At 41.3% G+C, this 15,017-nt stretch overlaps 1 protein-coding gene, 2 long non-coding RNA genes and 1 pseudogene across 4 annotated transcripts in view; 2 read left to right on the top strand and 2 right to left on the bottom strand.

Moving 5' to 3' along the window:
• LOC306818490 overlaps positions 1 to 15,017 on the bottom strand; it is a 71,592-nt gene that overhangs the window by 28,376 nt on the left and 28,199 nt on the right. The gene's annotated exons all lie outside the window — the stretch shown is intronic.
• Positions 4,358 to 9,878, top strand: LOC306818480 (trace amine-associated receptor 1-like). The gene is made up of 2 exons (XM_079336095.1): positions 4,358 to 4,404; positions 8,874 to 9,878. Exon 2 carries the CDS (start codon positions 8,874 to 8,876, stop codon positions 9,867 to 9,869), a length of 996 nt encoding a protein of 331 aa, XP_079192221.1. The 5' UTR covers positions 4,358 to 4,404; the 3' UTR covers positions 9,870 to 9,878.
• Positions 5,117 to 5,829, top strand: LOC306818781 (trace amine-associated receptor 1-like; annotated as a pseudogene). The gene is made up of 2 exons: positions 5,117 to 5,679; positions 5,785 to 5,829. The product of its transcript is annotated as a trace amine-associated receptor 1-like (transcript).
• On the bottom strand, positions 6,919 to 11,532 carry LOC306818488. The gene is made up of 3 exons (XR_013778256.1): positions 11,430 to 11,532; positions 10,848 to 10,957; positions 6,919 to 7,007 (listed from the first exon to the last, which is right to left on the bottom strand). It is a non-coding gene; the product is annotated as an uncharacterized lncRNA (long non-coding RNA).

The raw sequence follows: 15,017 nt of genomic DNA, 5'->3' as shown, positions 1-15,017 counted from the left end.
AAAGCTGTGAACTGTTCCCATTTGCATATATCAATTGGTAGAGAAGTTATGCTGGCCTAATAATAAATATTATGATATGGGGGGGTTTTTTTACATGTAAAAGTACTTCTGATGAAAATAAGACAACTTTAAAATAGGGCCTGTTTAGGGTTTTTTAAGTCTCCTTGTGCTTGTTGGTTTTCTTAGAGAAGGGATAGAAGAGACTCAGGTTCAAATTGAACAAACCAGAAGGTTTAAGAAAGCAAGGACATACAAAGACAGGATAGACTACGAATGTCAAAAGTCACAGGATTATATAGTTGCAGTAAGGTGCCTCCTCTAAAATGTTTGTGTGTTGTGTCAGCAGAAGTTTTGGCAGAGGTGGGGTGATGTTCGTGTGTTAGTTTCTGATAGAGAACGTGTCCTTAAAGTGTTGCACACAATACAGAGTCTGTGCTGCAAAAAAGGAGAGGTACATTGGCCTGAGAAAATAGCTTTAACAGTACAGTCATTTGCGAAACGGTTATATAGGCCCGACTGATGTGGATTTTTTCTGTGGCCAATACCACAAACCAGGACACGCTGGAGAGACTATGTCTCTGAGCTGGCTTGGGAACGCCTCGGGGTCCCACCGGAAGAGCTGGAGGAGGTTTCTGGGGTGAGGGAAGTCTGAGTGTCTCTGCTTAGACTGCTGCCCCACTACCCGGCCCCGGATAAGAGGCAGAAAATGGATGGATGGATGTTTAGTGTTTTAACTATTTCTAACCAACTGTTGCGTTTTCTTTTTTCTGTCATAAAAGGTCTAATTTTGCTTATTTGTCTTTGCAGTGAGTCACTATAAGCTGGGGTTTCATCTACGTTCGAGGGCATGGCAGTCCCTTAAACGCGCAGCAGCATCAAGTTCTCTGCAAATTAAATGCATCAGTCTCAGAATTATGGTTAACAAAGCATCAGTCACAGCTATAGCATTGGCTTAAGCATCAGTCACATCAGTCACAGCCATAACGTTGGCAAATCATCCCAATGCAAGCATAATGGTAAGCAGCCTTTCAATAATCACAAATATTACAAGCATTCTCTCGTCCAGTAACTCATAATTCACGGAGAGTAATTGTTCAGCTGATAATGTTCTTCTGCACAAGTAAAAGGGTTTAGCTGTTTAAATTATTGTCTTGTTCTTTTACAGGCGGAAGCCAAGGAATCATGTTTACGCTCATTCGATGGAATAATTGTGGTTCGTTGCCAGAGGGCATTTATGCAAAAGCTTGTTTTAACTGTCATGTTTCATTCACTCAGCAGATTAAACCAATTATTTCATTTTGACAGATTTATCATGATCAGTAAGTAAAACTTTTCTTTTGGGGGACTCTATGGGCTGTGCTACTTTAAGGGGTCTGCCCCTTTTCTTTTGGGGGATCTATCCTAATGACGAGCAGGACTTCATCACTAAATCTCATCTTCCACCCCATAGAGTCCAAGCACCAAAACATTGTCAAATCTCATTCTGTCAATCACTTTTTCACTGTAACAAATTCATTCTTAATATCACTTGTCTCTCCTGATTGAAATAATGTTAAACCATTAAAATCTAATCATGTCATCATTTAGTCCCAGGGAAACTTTGTCCAAGTGTTTTTTTTTTCTGTGATTGACCTCGCACACATTTCTTTCCCATAACACAACATGACTCCAGTCATCACTTGTGAGAATAATGAGCTCCCTGGTTGACAGTGCTCTAGTGTGAAGCCAGTGATAATGAGCTCCCCTTACTTGGAGGTGTGAGAAATCCCCACCAGACCATCATTCAAACCTCTTAATAATGTTTATGGCCCGCTGATTATTACATCAGACACAATTACAACTTTTGATCCAGAACACAAAACAAAAGTTTGCAAGCAATAAAAAGTATGATGTGTCATTATAAAGCAACTCTTGGCCTTTTCTTTGTGTCACATGCAGAACTTCTTTAAATCTTATTTCATTTCTTCTAACAAGAAGAAAACAACCGATATGGATCAGCGAACAGTGGACGCTTAGGATAAAACATGTTTGATGCAAGTTTTTTTTACTGAGAAAGTGTATTTAACATACTAACATCATTAACATTGATCCTAAGCTTCATCAATAAATCAGACTTTAAAGCCTCCATCAGCAAGAATTAAAGAGACAGGCATGACCCCACAAAATAAAAAACACTAGCCCAACCAAGCAGAAGATATTTAAACATTTTTGGAGAAATTCAGTTTATTGATGGAAAGTCCCTTGACCTGTACCATCTTGTTTTTGAGGGAAAACACAAAACAGTACAGTGTGATACAGACACAGTACTGTGTTGACATGTTGACAGACAAGTGTCAGTGGAGCCTTTTGACCTCTTCAAGCCTTTCACTCTCCACGCACCTTGGTAGTGGGTCAAGTTGTACCAAATCTTTTCCAGGTTTTACCTTCCTGTCAGACAGCTCTTTCTGTCAACAAATACATTGTTTATATGGATGCATGCCTGGCACCATCATACACTGTACCTCAGCTGTTTAAAAGTGGTCTAAAACTGTCATGGCGAGCTGCAATGAAATAGAAACTTAAGAGTTATTTATTAAAAGTATATCAAAAGAAACATCATGTAAACTTAGACTCCTTGGCCTCGTCTCATTTTCTCTGCAGAACATATCAAAACGCATTTTCTAATAAGCTCCACAACTTGAAACGTGATAAAACTTGATTTTATTTATTTGATTGATCCATATTTGAGATGCTTTTGAAAATGTCAGTTAAGGTTTTAGTTTGAATTCAATCTGTTCACTTTACATACATTTCCTCAATCCTGGATCGTGGGGTCACTCCCAACTCAAGAACCGATTCTCTGCCCAGATGATCTTGGAGTGTTAGTCATATGAAGATCCAATCTTAATGTCTGCATCAGTTTAAAGATAGTCGGGCATCCTGATTTGTTTCAAACATGTTTGATATTAAGAATTTAAAATCTTGACAATTGCGTGATAAAGGCAACTGCAGGAAGTTGTGTGTGATGATTACTAGAGAAGGAGGAGAACAGTCATAAAGGGACAGCAGTGGTGACCTGTGGCAAGACGCAACACGTACAGGTGCAATGTAGGTGGTTTTAATACAAGCAATGGAAGTGAGCAAGTGAACTGCTTCAGATAGAACTTATACAACCTCAAACGCCTCAGCATGTTTCTAACAAGCTCCACCGGCAGAAATGTGGTCAAACTGGGATTAATACTGGAGGTGCTTTTAAAAAGAGGAAAGACGTTAGAAAGATGCAGAGCTAAACACTGAAGTTAAAACACTAAACATCCATCCATCCATTTTCTGCCTCTTATCCGGGGCCGGGTCGTGGGGTCAGCAGTCTAAGCAGAGACACCCAGACTTCCCTCACCCCAGACACCTCCTCCAGCTCTTCCGGTGGGACCCCGAGGCGCTCCCAAGCCATTTCAGAGACATAGTCTCTCCAGCGTGTCCTGGGTCAACCCCAAGGCCTCCTCCCGGAGGGACATGCCCGGAATACCTCCCTAGGGAGGCGTCCAGGGGGCATCTGGACCAGATGCCCGAACCACCTCAACTGACTCCTCTCGATGTGAGGGAGTAGCGGATCTACTCCGAGCTCCTACCTGGTGACCGAGCTCCTCACCCTATCTCTAAGGGCTTGTATCCACGATCTCGTTCTTTCGGTCATGACCCAAAGCTCATGACCATAGGTGAGGGTAGGAAAGAAGATCGACCCCGAGAGCGCAAGCCACCTTTTTTCCGGTCAAGAACTATGGCCTCAGTTTTAGAGGTGCTGATCCTCATCCCAGCCGCCTCACACTCGGTAGCGAACCGCCCCAGTGCACGCTGAAGATCCGGGTTTGATGGAGCCAACAAGACCACATCATCTGCAAAAAGCAGAGACGAGATCCTGCGGTCCCCGAACCGGACCCCCTCCGGCACCTGGCTGCGCCTAGAAATTCTGTCCATAAAAGTAATGAACAGAACCGGTGGCAAAGGGCAGCCCTGCCGGAGGCCAACGCGCACCGGGAACAGGTCCAACTTACTGCTGGCAATGCGAACCAGACTCCTGCTCTGTTCGTAAAAGGACCGGACCGCCCTTAGCAAAGGGCCCCGAACCCCATACTTTCTCAGAGAGAAAAGTGATTCTTGTCAGCCATTTGTAAAACCTCGAGCCAAACGTTAAAAAAGTTAACTTTAAAGGTTTCAGCTAAGAACCCATTGTTGCTGTGCTCCCTGCTGTACTTTGTTTTGTTGTTTTTTTCTGTCCCCTGCGACAGATTGTTCCACCTCCATCCCTGAAGCTCTTTTATTTAACCTCTGACTCTACTGGCCACAGAGGCAGAGCTCATTCAGTACAAGAAAAGCTGACCTCATATGTAGCAGATTGCTGGCCACACTGTCCTGTCCCAATGGAAGGTAAGTACAGGATTCATATGAATGTATTTGTTCATTATGTAAATTTGTCAATGCTCGTGTGTTTTTTATTTCTTCATGAAGACGAAATTAATGTCTGGAAATGTTTGTTATTGAAATCAAGCAGACTGTCATTAACAATGAGGACATAATGTTTTGTAAAGTAGTTTGAAGTTGTGTGCAGAATCATGAGTCAAAAGAAACAGACAGCTGAGACAATATTTTGAGCCACTTGTGAATGAAGATGTGTTTTCTTTGAGAGTGGAGTGTCTAGTAGTGTTTCCTCAGTGGTTGCCTTTTACTTGCCTTGAATAATAATGTTTGGTGTTTACCTTAAGAGTTTCCTTGTGGCACAGAGACAGTTTTGCAGCATACAGAACTCAGTAAAAATGCAAACACAGGCCTTATGGGGAAGACCTTAACAGACTAATGTTTGACTAAGTAGTTTGAAGCTGTGTGCAGAATCATGAGTCAAAAGAAATAGACAGCTGAGACAAAAAAAAAAAAAAACATTCCTATTTTGTTTTCCCATACCTGTACATGTTGCCCTCTACATTATTTTTTGGGGTCATTATCATCCTAACAGTGTGTGGAAACCTTTTAGTCACTTTCTCAGAGGATTATTTTAAGCAGCTCCAAACTCCAACAAATTAATAGATTTCCTCTCTGGCTATGTCTGACCTGCTTTTAGAGAGAATAGTCATGTTTTCATTCGATGATTCAAACTGTTGAGTCTTGTTGGTATTTTGGTGACTTATTCTGTAAAGTCTTTATGAGTTCTGGTGTCACGTTAGTTACAGAATCAATTCTCAATCTTTCATTCATATCAGCTGACCGATACTTCACTGTTTGTCAGCCTCTGCTTTACAGAGGAAAAGTATCTATAAATGTTGTGCTGGTAATGATTCTGATTTGTTGGAGTATTTTAATTATTTTAGGTTTTGGAATAGTTTTTTTACAGTTATATATTTTTGGTGTTTTGCATGTGAAGGAGGATGTATTTTCTTTCAGAGTGGAGTGTCCAGTAGTGTTTCCTCAGCGGTTGGCTTTTACTTGCCTGGAATAATAATGTTTGGTGTTTACCTTAAGAGTTTCCTTGTGGCACAGAGACAGTTTTGCAGCATACAGAACTGAGTAAAAACATTAAACACAGCCCAGCCAAAAGTCACTAAAACCCTGGCTATTGTAATGGGGACTTTTCTTTCTTTGTGGATACCATTTCTCATCTGTAACATCATCAAACCTTTAAATATTTACTCAACGCCGCCATCATTAATTGTAACACTTGGATGGTTGGGATGCTTCAATTCTACTGTGAATGCAATCTATTCACCTTACATATATTTTATAAATCCTTGCTCATGGGGTCGTTCCTAATTCAAGGCTGCTCGGAACCGATTTATCTGCCCAGATTATCTTGTAGTGTGAGTCGAAAAAAAAGATCAAACTAGGATCAATATTGGAGATGCTTTTGAAAAGAGGAAAGACTTAAAACGCAGAAAGTTTTACAGTACAGACTGATGCAGAGCTGGCTGAATATTGAAGCTCCCTGACATGGGAAAAATGAATGTGCATTGATTCTTGGGAGGAGGAGCCGGGTGGAGACAGCGGCCTTTAATGTTTTAAATGTGGTTTGTTAGTAACAATTAACCCTTATATAGTCTAGACCAGGGGTGCTCACACTTTTTCGGCATGGGAGTTACTTATAAAATGACCAAGTCAAAATGATCTACCTAATATAAACGTGCAAAACATATTTATTTAGAATTTAGCTCTATACCTGTATATTAAGTGTTTAGTATAGGTTAGAGAGAGAAAGAGAAAGAGAGAGAGAGAGAGAGCGCGAGAGAGAATGACTCTGGCCTTTGTATGTAACTGGGTCCTGGTCTGTCTCATCCTCTGTTGAATTTTTTAAAATTAAAAGTCCAAGTATACTACTGAGTCATGATTAATGATTACTTTAACTGTAATGCCATGTTTAGTTACATTGTTACTTAATCAACCCAAATAATATTATTGATGGATAATTCATGCTGTGACTGAACATGGCCTTGAAATATTCCGATTCATTGCATATCCTTTAGTTTTCCAGCCTAGGCTACATTTACATCTCTATTTTTTATCTGTTTCATCTGTCGGCTCCTTCACTGTGTTTCTCATTCTCTTAGCTTATTACAGTTCTCACCTTTCCTCCTCTTTGCCTGATCATCCTCTGCCTTTCTTGCTGCAACAAATGATAACTTGACTGATGCAGCCTTTTAACACTACGTTACATATTTTAATATTCATTCAGCAAATACAGTCACATCACGACCGCCTTTACTTTCGGTTTTAATGAAACAAAACTTAAGAGGAAAATACGGAGGACTGAGCCGGTTTTTTTTCATCGTGAGGATGGATGATAGGCTGACGTCTACTTTATAATGCTTTGCGATCTACCCACACTGCCTTCGACGTATTGAGCACCCCTGGTCTAGACAGAGGTTATCTAACCCAAAATTATGCATCTTCAGGATGTTTTCTCCTCATTAGTTCATCGTCATCTTCATCACCTATCTGCCTCTGTCTCTGAGAAGAACAATCACTGCGCTCACAGGACTCACCATCTGTGGAAAAACCAAACAGAAAACACCCCGCCTGCTCTATCGTCACGCTATCTGACTCCAAGTAGCAAACAGTTAATTCAAATGTCAAGGCTGTAGCACAAACTTATGTGGGTTATGTGTGCTGTTTTTTGTTCCGGTCATACAGTCTTCTGCAAGAAATATCAATGAAAATCATACACATGAATAATATCGTGAACTTTATTATTAAAAATAATACAAAGCATAAGAAAAATCCTTCATACTGTAGATGTCAGAACATTTCCTTCACGCTGGGTTATCTAGCCCCCCCTCACCCCCAGGAGCTTTATACCCTTTTACCTGATACATCCATCAATACATTACTGCCATGAGCAATGAGAATCTTTAGAGGCACAATATTAATCTGTAAAAAGCACCATGTTCTAAAAAATGGCAATATGGACTATTTCTTTCAGATGAGAAACAGACCACAATGTAACTGTCTTTACTATCCGCTCTGTAAAGTTTCAGATAGCACTTAGCACTTATCAGGCACCGCTCCTTTGGAATCGTCTACCAGTCGGGGTCCGGGAGGCAGACACACTAGGTACTTTTAAAAATAGACTTAAAACTTTTCTTTTTGATAAATCTTATAGTTAGGGCTGGATTAGGACCAGCTCATAGTTATGCTGCTATAGGCCTAGACTACCAGGAGAACTGGCACCAGGATCTCTTATCTCTCTCTTAGCTTTCATATCTTATTACTGCTTGTCACTATCGTTATATTCAAGTTACTAACCTCTCCTTTTTCTGGGAGCTCCTGAGCTCTCTTAGGTTCCTTGGGACTGTTGGTGAGGATGGCCTGCCCAGACCCCCCCCCCCGCCCCCGCCCCCAAACCTATCCTATTCTTCTTTCTGCATCTTGTCCCATCCCATTTTCAAGCCCAGCACAGTTTAGCAGATGGCTGTTCTGTCATGAGCCTGGGTCTGCTGAAGATTTCTGCCTGTTAAAAGGAACTTTTTCTTGCCTATGACGGATTAAGCTGGGCTCTTGTAATATAGCCATAAGTAAGGTCCTTTACCTGCTTTTGTGAACATAACAATGAGCATGGTCTTGTTACCTGCTCTTTTGTTAATGTTAACAGACATAAATTAAGGTCCTTTACCTGCTTTTTGTAAAGTGTCTCCAGATAACACCTGTTATGAATTGACACTATACAAATAAAGATTGATTGATTGATTGAGATTGACTTATTCAACCTGACCTAAAATGCCTCAGCATGTTTCTAACAAGCTCCACAGGCAGAAATGTGGTCAAACTGGGATTAATATTGGAGGTGCTTTTAAAAAGAGGAAAGATGTTAGAAAGATGCAGAGCTAAACACTGAAGCTTCAGTGTCCCTGACATGACAACCTGCATAAGGATAAGGCCATAACTGTCTTCAGTATCCTCTCTGTAAAGTTGCACATGCAGACTGACTGGGCAGGTTTAAAAGGTCAGGGAGGAACTTTGGCATGTAATAGTTGTTCATGAAAACCCAAACAATATCTTATGATTGTTAAACCCATACACAGGGGCTAAAATCAAGCCTAATTTGTCATTGGCTGTCTGGGTCTCTATTCCAAAAAAAAGTGATTCTTGTCAGCCATTTGTAAAACTTCCAGCCAAACGTTAAAAAAGTTAACTTTAAAACTTTAAGCTAAGAACCCATGGTTGAATTGTGAAGGGACATTCAACACTTGCTGTACTTTATTTTCTGCCTGCTGGGACAGATTGTTCATTCAACATCCCTGAAGCTCTTTTATTGAACATGGGAATTTAACCTTGTATTGATTTTGATATTAAAGGATATCAAGTGCATTAAAATTAATTCCTATTTTGTTCAATTCTTATTTCCTTTCAAACAGATGGAGCCAGAACGCTGCTTTGAGTCCAGAAACACATCCTGCTTGAAGACAAGTTTTCCCATACCCCTACGTGTTGCCCTCTACATCATTTACGGGGTCATTATCATCCTAACAGTGTGTGGAAACCTTTTAGTCATTGTCTCAGTGGCTTATTTTAAACAGCTCCATACTCCAACAAATTACCTGATTTCCTCTCTGGCTATGTCTGACCTGCTTTTAGGAATATTCATCATGTTCCCATTTATGATTCAAACTGTTGAGTCTTGTTGGTATTTTGGTGACTTATTCTGTAAAGCCTTTTTGAGTTCTGGTGTCACGTTGTGTACAGCATCAATTCTCAATCTTTCCTTCATATCAGTTGACCGATACTTCGCTGTTTGCCAGCCGCTGCTTTACAGAATCAAAATGTCTGTGAAAGTTGTTTTTATCATGATTCTGATCTGTTGGAGTATTTCAATTATAATAGGTTTTGGAATGGTTTTTATTAAGTTAGATACTTTGGTTGTTGATGAGTCTTACTATAACCATGTTGAATGTGAAGGAGAATGTATTTTCTTTCAGAGTGGAGTGTCTAGTAGTGTTTCCTCAGCGGTTGGCTTTTACTTGCCTGGGATAATAATGGTTGGTGTTTACCTTAAGATTTTCTTTGTGGCACAGAGACAGTTTCGCAGCATCCAGAACTCAGGCTGTGTGAACTCAGTGAAACCGTCAAACACAGGCCAGACAAAAGCCACTAAAACCCTGGCTGTTGTAATGGGGGCTTTTCTGTGCTTTTGGACTCCATTTTTCATCTGTAACATCATCGATCTTCATATTAGTTATTCAACACCACCAGCATTTCTTTTAACACTTGGATGGTTGGGATGCTTGAATTCTACTGTGAACCCTATGATTTATGCATTCTTCTATAGTTGGTTCAGAAAGGCTTTTAAATTATTAACCTCAGGTCACATCTTTAAATCTGACATTTCACAGACAACACTTTTCACTGAATGAACTGATGAAAAGTTCAAGTTTTGTCAACTTGTTTTTTTATTATTACAAGCAAAATGTTCATGAAATTGATGTAAATGTGCCGTTTGAATCAAAAGAGAAGAGATCTGCTAAGGGGGCTTTTATCAACTTCTTTGTCATTTTATTTTTTTATTATTGTGGTAAAGTAGGCAAATAGAAAAAGAAAAATGTATATATCGACATGACAAACCACATGTCATCCCCACCAAACTCGGTTTGTTTGGGGAAGCTAGCCTTAACTGCTTCTCTATGATTTTCTTGGCCCTTTAGCGTCACCCTCACGCAGACTACTGTCGAGTTCTTGTAGTGGTTGGACACCAGCTTTAGCTTGGGCTTTGGTGATTACAGGACAAGACACATTTGCATTCAGTTCTCCGACCTTCCCAGAGTCACTTTGCTCAGACAGTTTTTTATCCTGCAACAAGTCCATTAGCACAAGCAAATCCCAACCCAAGATGGTTTCAACAGGTGTGTTCTCTACCACCCCAACAGTCAGCAGGTCAGATTGTTCATCAATAATCACAGTTAAAATCAGTTTTTGGGTACAGATGTCTGTCTCCATGAACACATGTAATATCCGCCTGTCTGCGGTAGTCCACAGCACCGACTCGCACCAGAGTTTTTTTTTTATTTTTCAAGATTTATTTTTGGCATTTTGCCTTTATTATAGAGGGAGGAAAGTGGACAGAGGCGGAAATGTAGGGAGAGAGTACATGGGGACGCGTGCACTGCCACTGCGCCACCAGCGCCCCCCAGAGTACTTTTAACCAGAGACATGTTGCTACCTGAGTCTCACAGGGCTTTCACCTGTTGACCACTGATGGTAACAGTTTTGTGTCGCGCCTTCACCTCCATGTCAGCCTCAGGGCCCACTTATAACCAGGATGCATAACAAGCACTAGTGAACTTAGCTTTGCATACGGGACACGCAGAAGCTTTGTGGCCTGGCTGAGTCCTTACCCAATCCTCGCTGGTTTGGGGCAGATATGGTGTCATGTGCAGGTCCCTGGTATCTGTCCCCCCTTGCAGGCCGTGATTGTTGATGCTGAAAAGCTGGCCGGTGTTTCGCACTACAATGAGAAAAACCAAAACAAAAAAATAAAAAATATATTTATTTACAGATCTGCAAGAAATATTTACAAAAAACAAAACACATGAGTAGCGAACCAACAAAGAACTCTCTCCAAAAGCTGATAGTGATCTGCCCTCAAGGAAAGTGAGCTTTTATAGTCTTCTGACTACTCAAAGAGCTTTTACACTGCAGGGCACACCTATCCATTCACACTGATGGCTGGTTATATGGCCATCGGGTAACTAATTCCATTCACGTTCATACGCTGCCTGACGCAGCAGGGGGAGCAACTCGGGGTTATGTGTGTTGCCCAAGGACACATCGGATATGTCGCTCACAGGAGCTGGGGATCGAACCCTCGACCTTCCGATTGAGAGACGACGACTCTACCAACTGTGTCACAATTCAGGCAGAAAACAGGGAGGAGGACCCAATCATAAAAATGTATTAAACAAAAGGCAAAAACTTACTGGAAAAACAAAATCCAAAAACCACGAGGAGCAAGGAGACAAACCACATACCAGGACAAACGACGAAAGACAATGAACCAACAAGAGACTAAATAGACATGGGGTAATCAGACACAGGTGAGACTAATCAGACAGGTGAGGACAATCAGACAGGAGGGAAACACAAGGAACAAAGAGCACAAGACCAGAAAACTGAGGACAAGTACAAAGTAAAACCTGACACTGAAGAGACTAGAACTAAAACAAGATATTACCAAATAAAACAGGAAACACTTAAAACAAGACGAGGAAACATTAAACACCAAACTGAGAACCTGAAAACACAAGCAACAGGAAACAAGCTTAAAGACAACATAGGAGGACCCAAGGACACAGTGAAACACACTAAGGACTAAAGTAAACACAAGGCTAGGAATCATACATACACAGATTTTCTCATAAATGAATGGGGGGTTTTTTGTTGTTTTGCTTTTGTTTATTATAGTGATTATACATACATACAGATGTTTTTGTGGTTGGTGTATAACCTCAAACAAGTTATACATCGTACATACTGAGATAAATCATAAAATGTAATCATCATAAAGCAAAAGGTTTCATGATGTGAAGTGAAGTTCGGTGCCTACACAATATAACCACAATGTACAGCGCATGGCTCCAGGCCCACATCCACTTAACATGATTCACTCCAGTACTTATCATTATTTGGATGAGTTATCTTGTATCAGTGTTGTATGTTTATAGGTTGAACATAAAAGAAAAATGCCATACAAACAAGAAAAAAATAAAAATAAATATACCAATAAGCAAAACCAAAAAAGTACAACGATAATAAGTGACTAAGTGCTCCCCTTAGTGGTTGTTGATATTACATCCCATTTTGACTGCCTTATCAATTTTTTTTTCTTTTTGTTTTTCAGGATTTATTTGTTTTAAGTGTGGTTTTCCTTTAAATATTTCTCCCATTTCTCCCACTTTTGTTGACCAATTGTTTCCTGTCCTCTTATTTTGAATGTTATTCTTTCCATTTCCTTGATTTTTTCAATAAGTTTCCTCCATTTATCAATAGTTGGGCTTGTTTTTTGTAGCCAGTTGGTAGTGATTAGGTTGAGGACGCTTACCCTTAATATTCTAAAAAGATAAAGATCTTCTTTACTAAACTCTCCCATTGATGTTAAGCCCAACACGATGATGGATTTGTCAGTTTTCATATCCATTTTCAACACGCTTTGTATTTCATTCAATATATTTTCCCAGTATTTTTTTAATAGTGGACATAACCAGAAAATATGGGAATAGTTTGCTGCTTTCTCTCCATAATCTCTCCAACATTTTGATGTTATAGATTTTTGAATGAAATGAAATGAATGGGTTTTAACCCTTTACGTCCCTGTGGATTCCTCAGTACTAACTTACCCTTTTTTAATTAATATTTTATTCACAACACAGCAACTTTTATCTTTTGGAGATGATTTAAAACAAACATTTCAACAATCAATTACATCATGTGATCATCATGTTGGCCTATTTACCTGGCGGAAATGGGCCACCGTGGAGGGCATACCTAACGCCCTAAATGGTATGTGTGCTGAGAAATGATGATGATGATGATGATGACGTGGTGTATTGCGTGATTAGGAGCATTGGCAGAGGGAAAAGTTTGGTGCGTGTGTGTCGGTGTACGTGTGTCAGTGTGTGTGCTGGTGTGTGTGCCCGCTGGTTGCAGGTATCTGGCACCACTACGGACTAGCAGCGGCCGATTTCTTAGTTCAAAGGAATCCACCCACCGCTTCCTGTTCTTGTCGCTTTGGAAAGACACCGTCCTCACAAAGTGGACACCTGGGCCCATCAATGGCCAAGGGCCCTGCTTTAGATTGTCCCTCCCTTTTCATGCTCCTTCCACCTCTCCTGCAGAGAGTGCAAATGGAGAAGATGAGGCTTGGACCATCGGCCCGATATTGACCTCACATGATATGGTTTGCAGACATCCTTCCATTGCTGGCGGGTCTTTATGGCATGGCGCAGGGAACAGCAGGTGGATCCTCTGGTATACTCGACACCTGAGATTCTGCAGTTTTGCAAGAGCTCCTGAAGGCGGGGCAGTCGGCCTTCACCCTACGAGGTATAGTGGCAGCTATTAAGACAGCCCGTATAGGCCGATGTCAAGTGTCTGAGGAAGTTGGCCACCTTGTGTCCCAATTCCTGGAGACATATGGGCCGTCATTGTAGACCGGCTCTCCCGCCTTGGGATTTAGATCTAGTTCTAAAGGCTTTGTAACGGACGCCGTTCAAGCCCCTGGATTCAGTCGACTTGATGTGACGATCCCTTAAGACTGCCCCATTGATGGCGCTGGCCATCGCCTGGCGGGGTGGAGAGCTTCAGGCTGTCTCCCTTCATGCAGACCTCTGCAGGTTCCTACCAGAGGGTACAGGCATGTTCCTCCAGACAAATCCAGCATTTCTCCCCAAGGTTTTTTCTGACTCTCGGATGAGTCAGAGGTTTGAGCTCCGGTCTCTCCACTCCATGCAGAGACAGAATGAGGACCAATGACGCTCACTGGTATGAGCGGTACGTGCACTACAGGTGTATGTGCACAGGGCATGGATGAATTGTAGGTCATTTTTTTGTCTGTTTAAAGCTGGAGCTTGGCGGGGGCATCTCTGAGCGAGATCTGCATGGCTGGTACTTGTTCCGGCCCATCTACATTTCCCCGATTCTACCAGATTCATTTGGCTGCAAACATGTTGTTTAGTGAATGTGTGCTCGATGTAGCTCAGCATAGCGTCATGTTTTACTTTCCCTTCTCCGCCATCTTGGTGTGGCTGTTCAGTGTGGCAACCTCTCTCGTTGAGCCTGAGCATTTTGTAGGGCAGGCTAGCCTTGATTGCGTCTGGCGCTTTGGCATCAGGTGGCAATGACTGGCAGTCAGCTGTACTTGCTAGCCTGGGGTGTTCATATTTTGTACATTTGTATATAGTTCATTGACATCCATGTGGTTATTCTTTTTTTTGGAGCACTGGTGGCGGCAACATCTTATTCGAAGGACACAGTTCCTGTCATGGACGGGTGCTTCTCTATTCCCTTGTGGTGTGTCTTTTTTTTATTGCAAGACAAGAGACAATACACTTACAAAAAAAGATGATTGCTCTTACAGAGCCCCATACATATGGAATATGTGGTGGAGAGATAATCTCCCTATGATAGAGAACGTAGGTTACAAGGTGTAACCATGGCTCTGTGAGTGAAGAGACTCTCTCTCCACTATATATTCCATATGTATGGGGCTGACCATAGGGTCAGGTGACGTTGTGGACAATTAGTTTTAAGACAATCTACCTGTGAGGGGGCTAATAACACCTGTGCAACACACTGTCACTGATTAAAAGTTTGATGGATTCCTGAGCAGTCTCGAGCTGGAGAGATAGTCTCTTCACTCAGAGAACCATGGTTACACCTTGTAACCTACGTTCTCTATCATAGGGAGACTTTGTCATTGGCTGTAGTAAAATAGTCAGGGTTTTTTTTTACATGATAAAGTTTAGTGTTTACTTAGCCTACCGCAGAATTAGACATGAGACGCAGCCACT

The sequence above is a fragment of the Symphodus melops genome (genome assembly GCF_947650265.1).
Source record: "Symphodus melops genome assembly, chromosome: 23".
NCBI classification, from domain to species: Eukaryota; Metazoa; Chordata; class Actinopteri; order Labriformes; family Labridae; genus Symphodus; species Symphodus melops.
The sequence above is the reverse complement of the archived record's forward strand: the minus strand, read 5'-3'. Positions and strand labels throughout refer to the sequence as shown.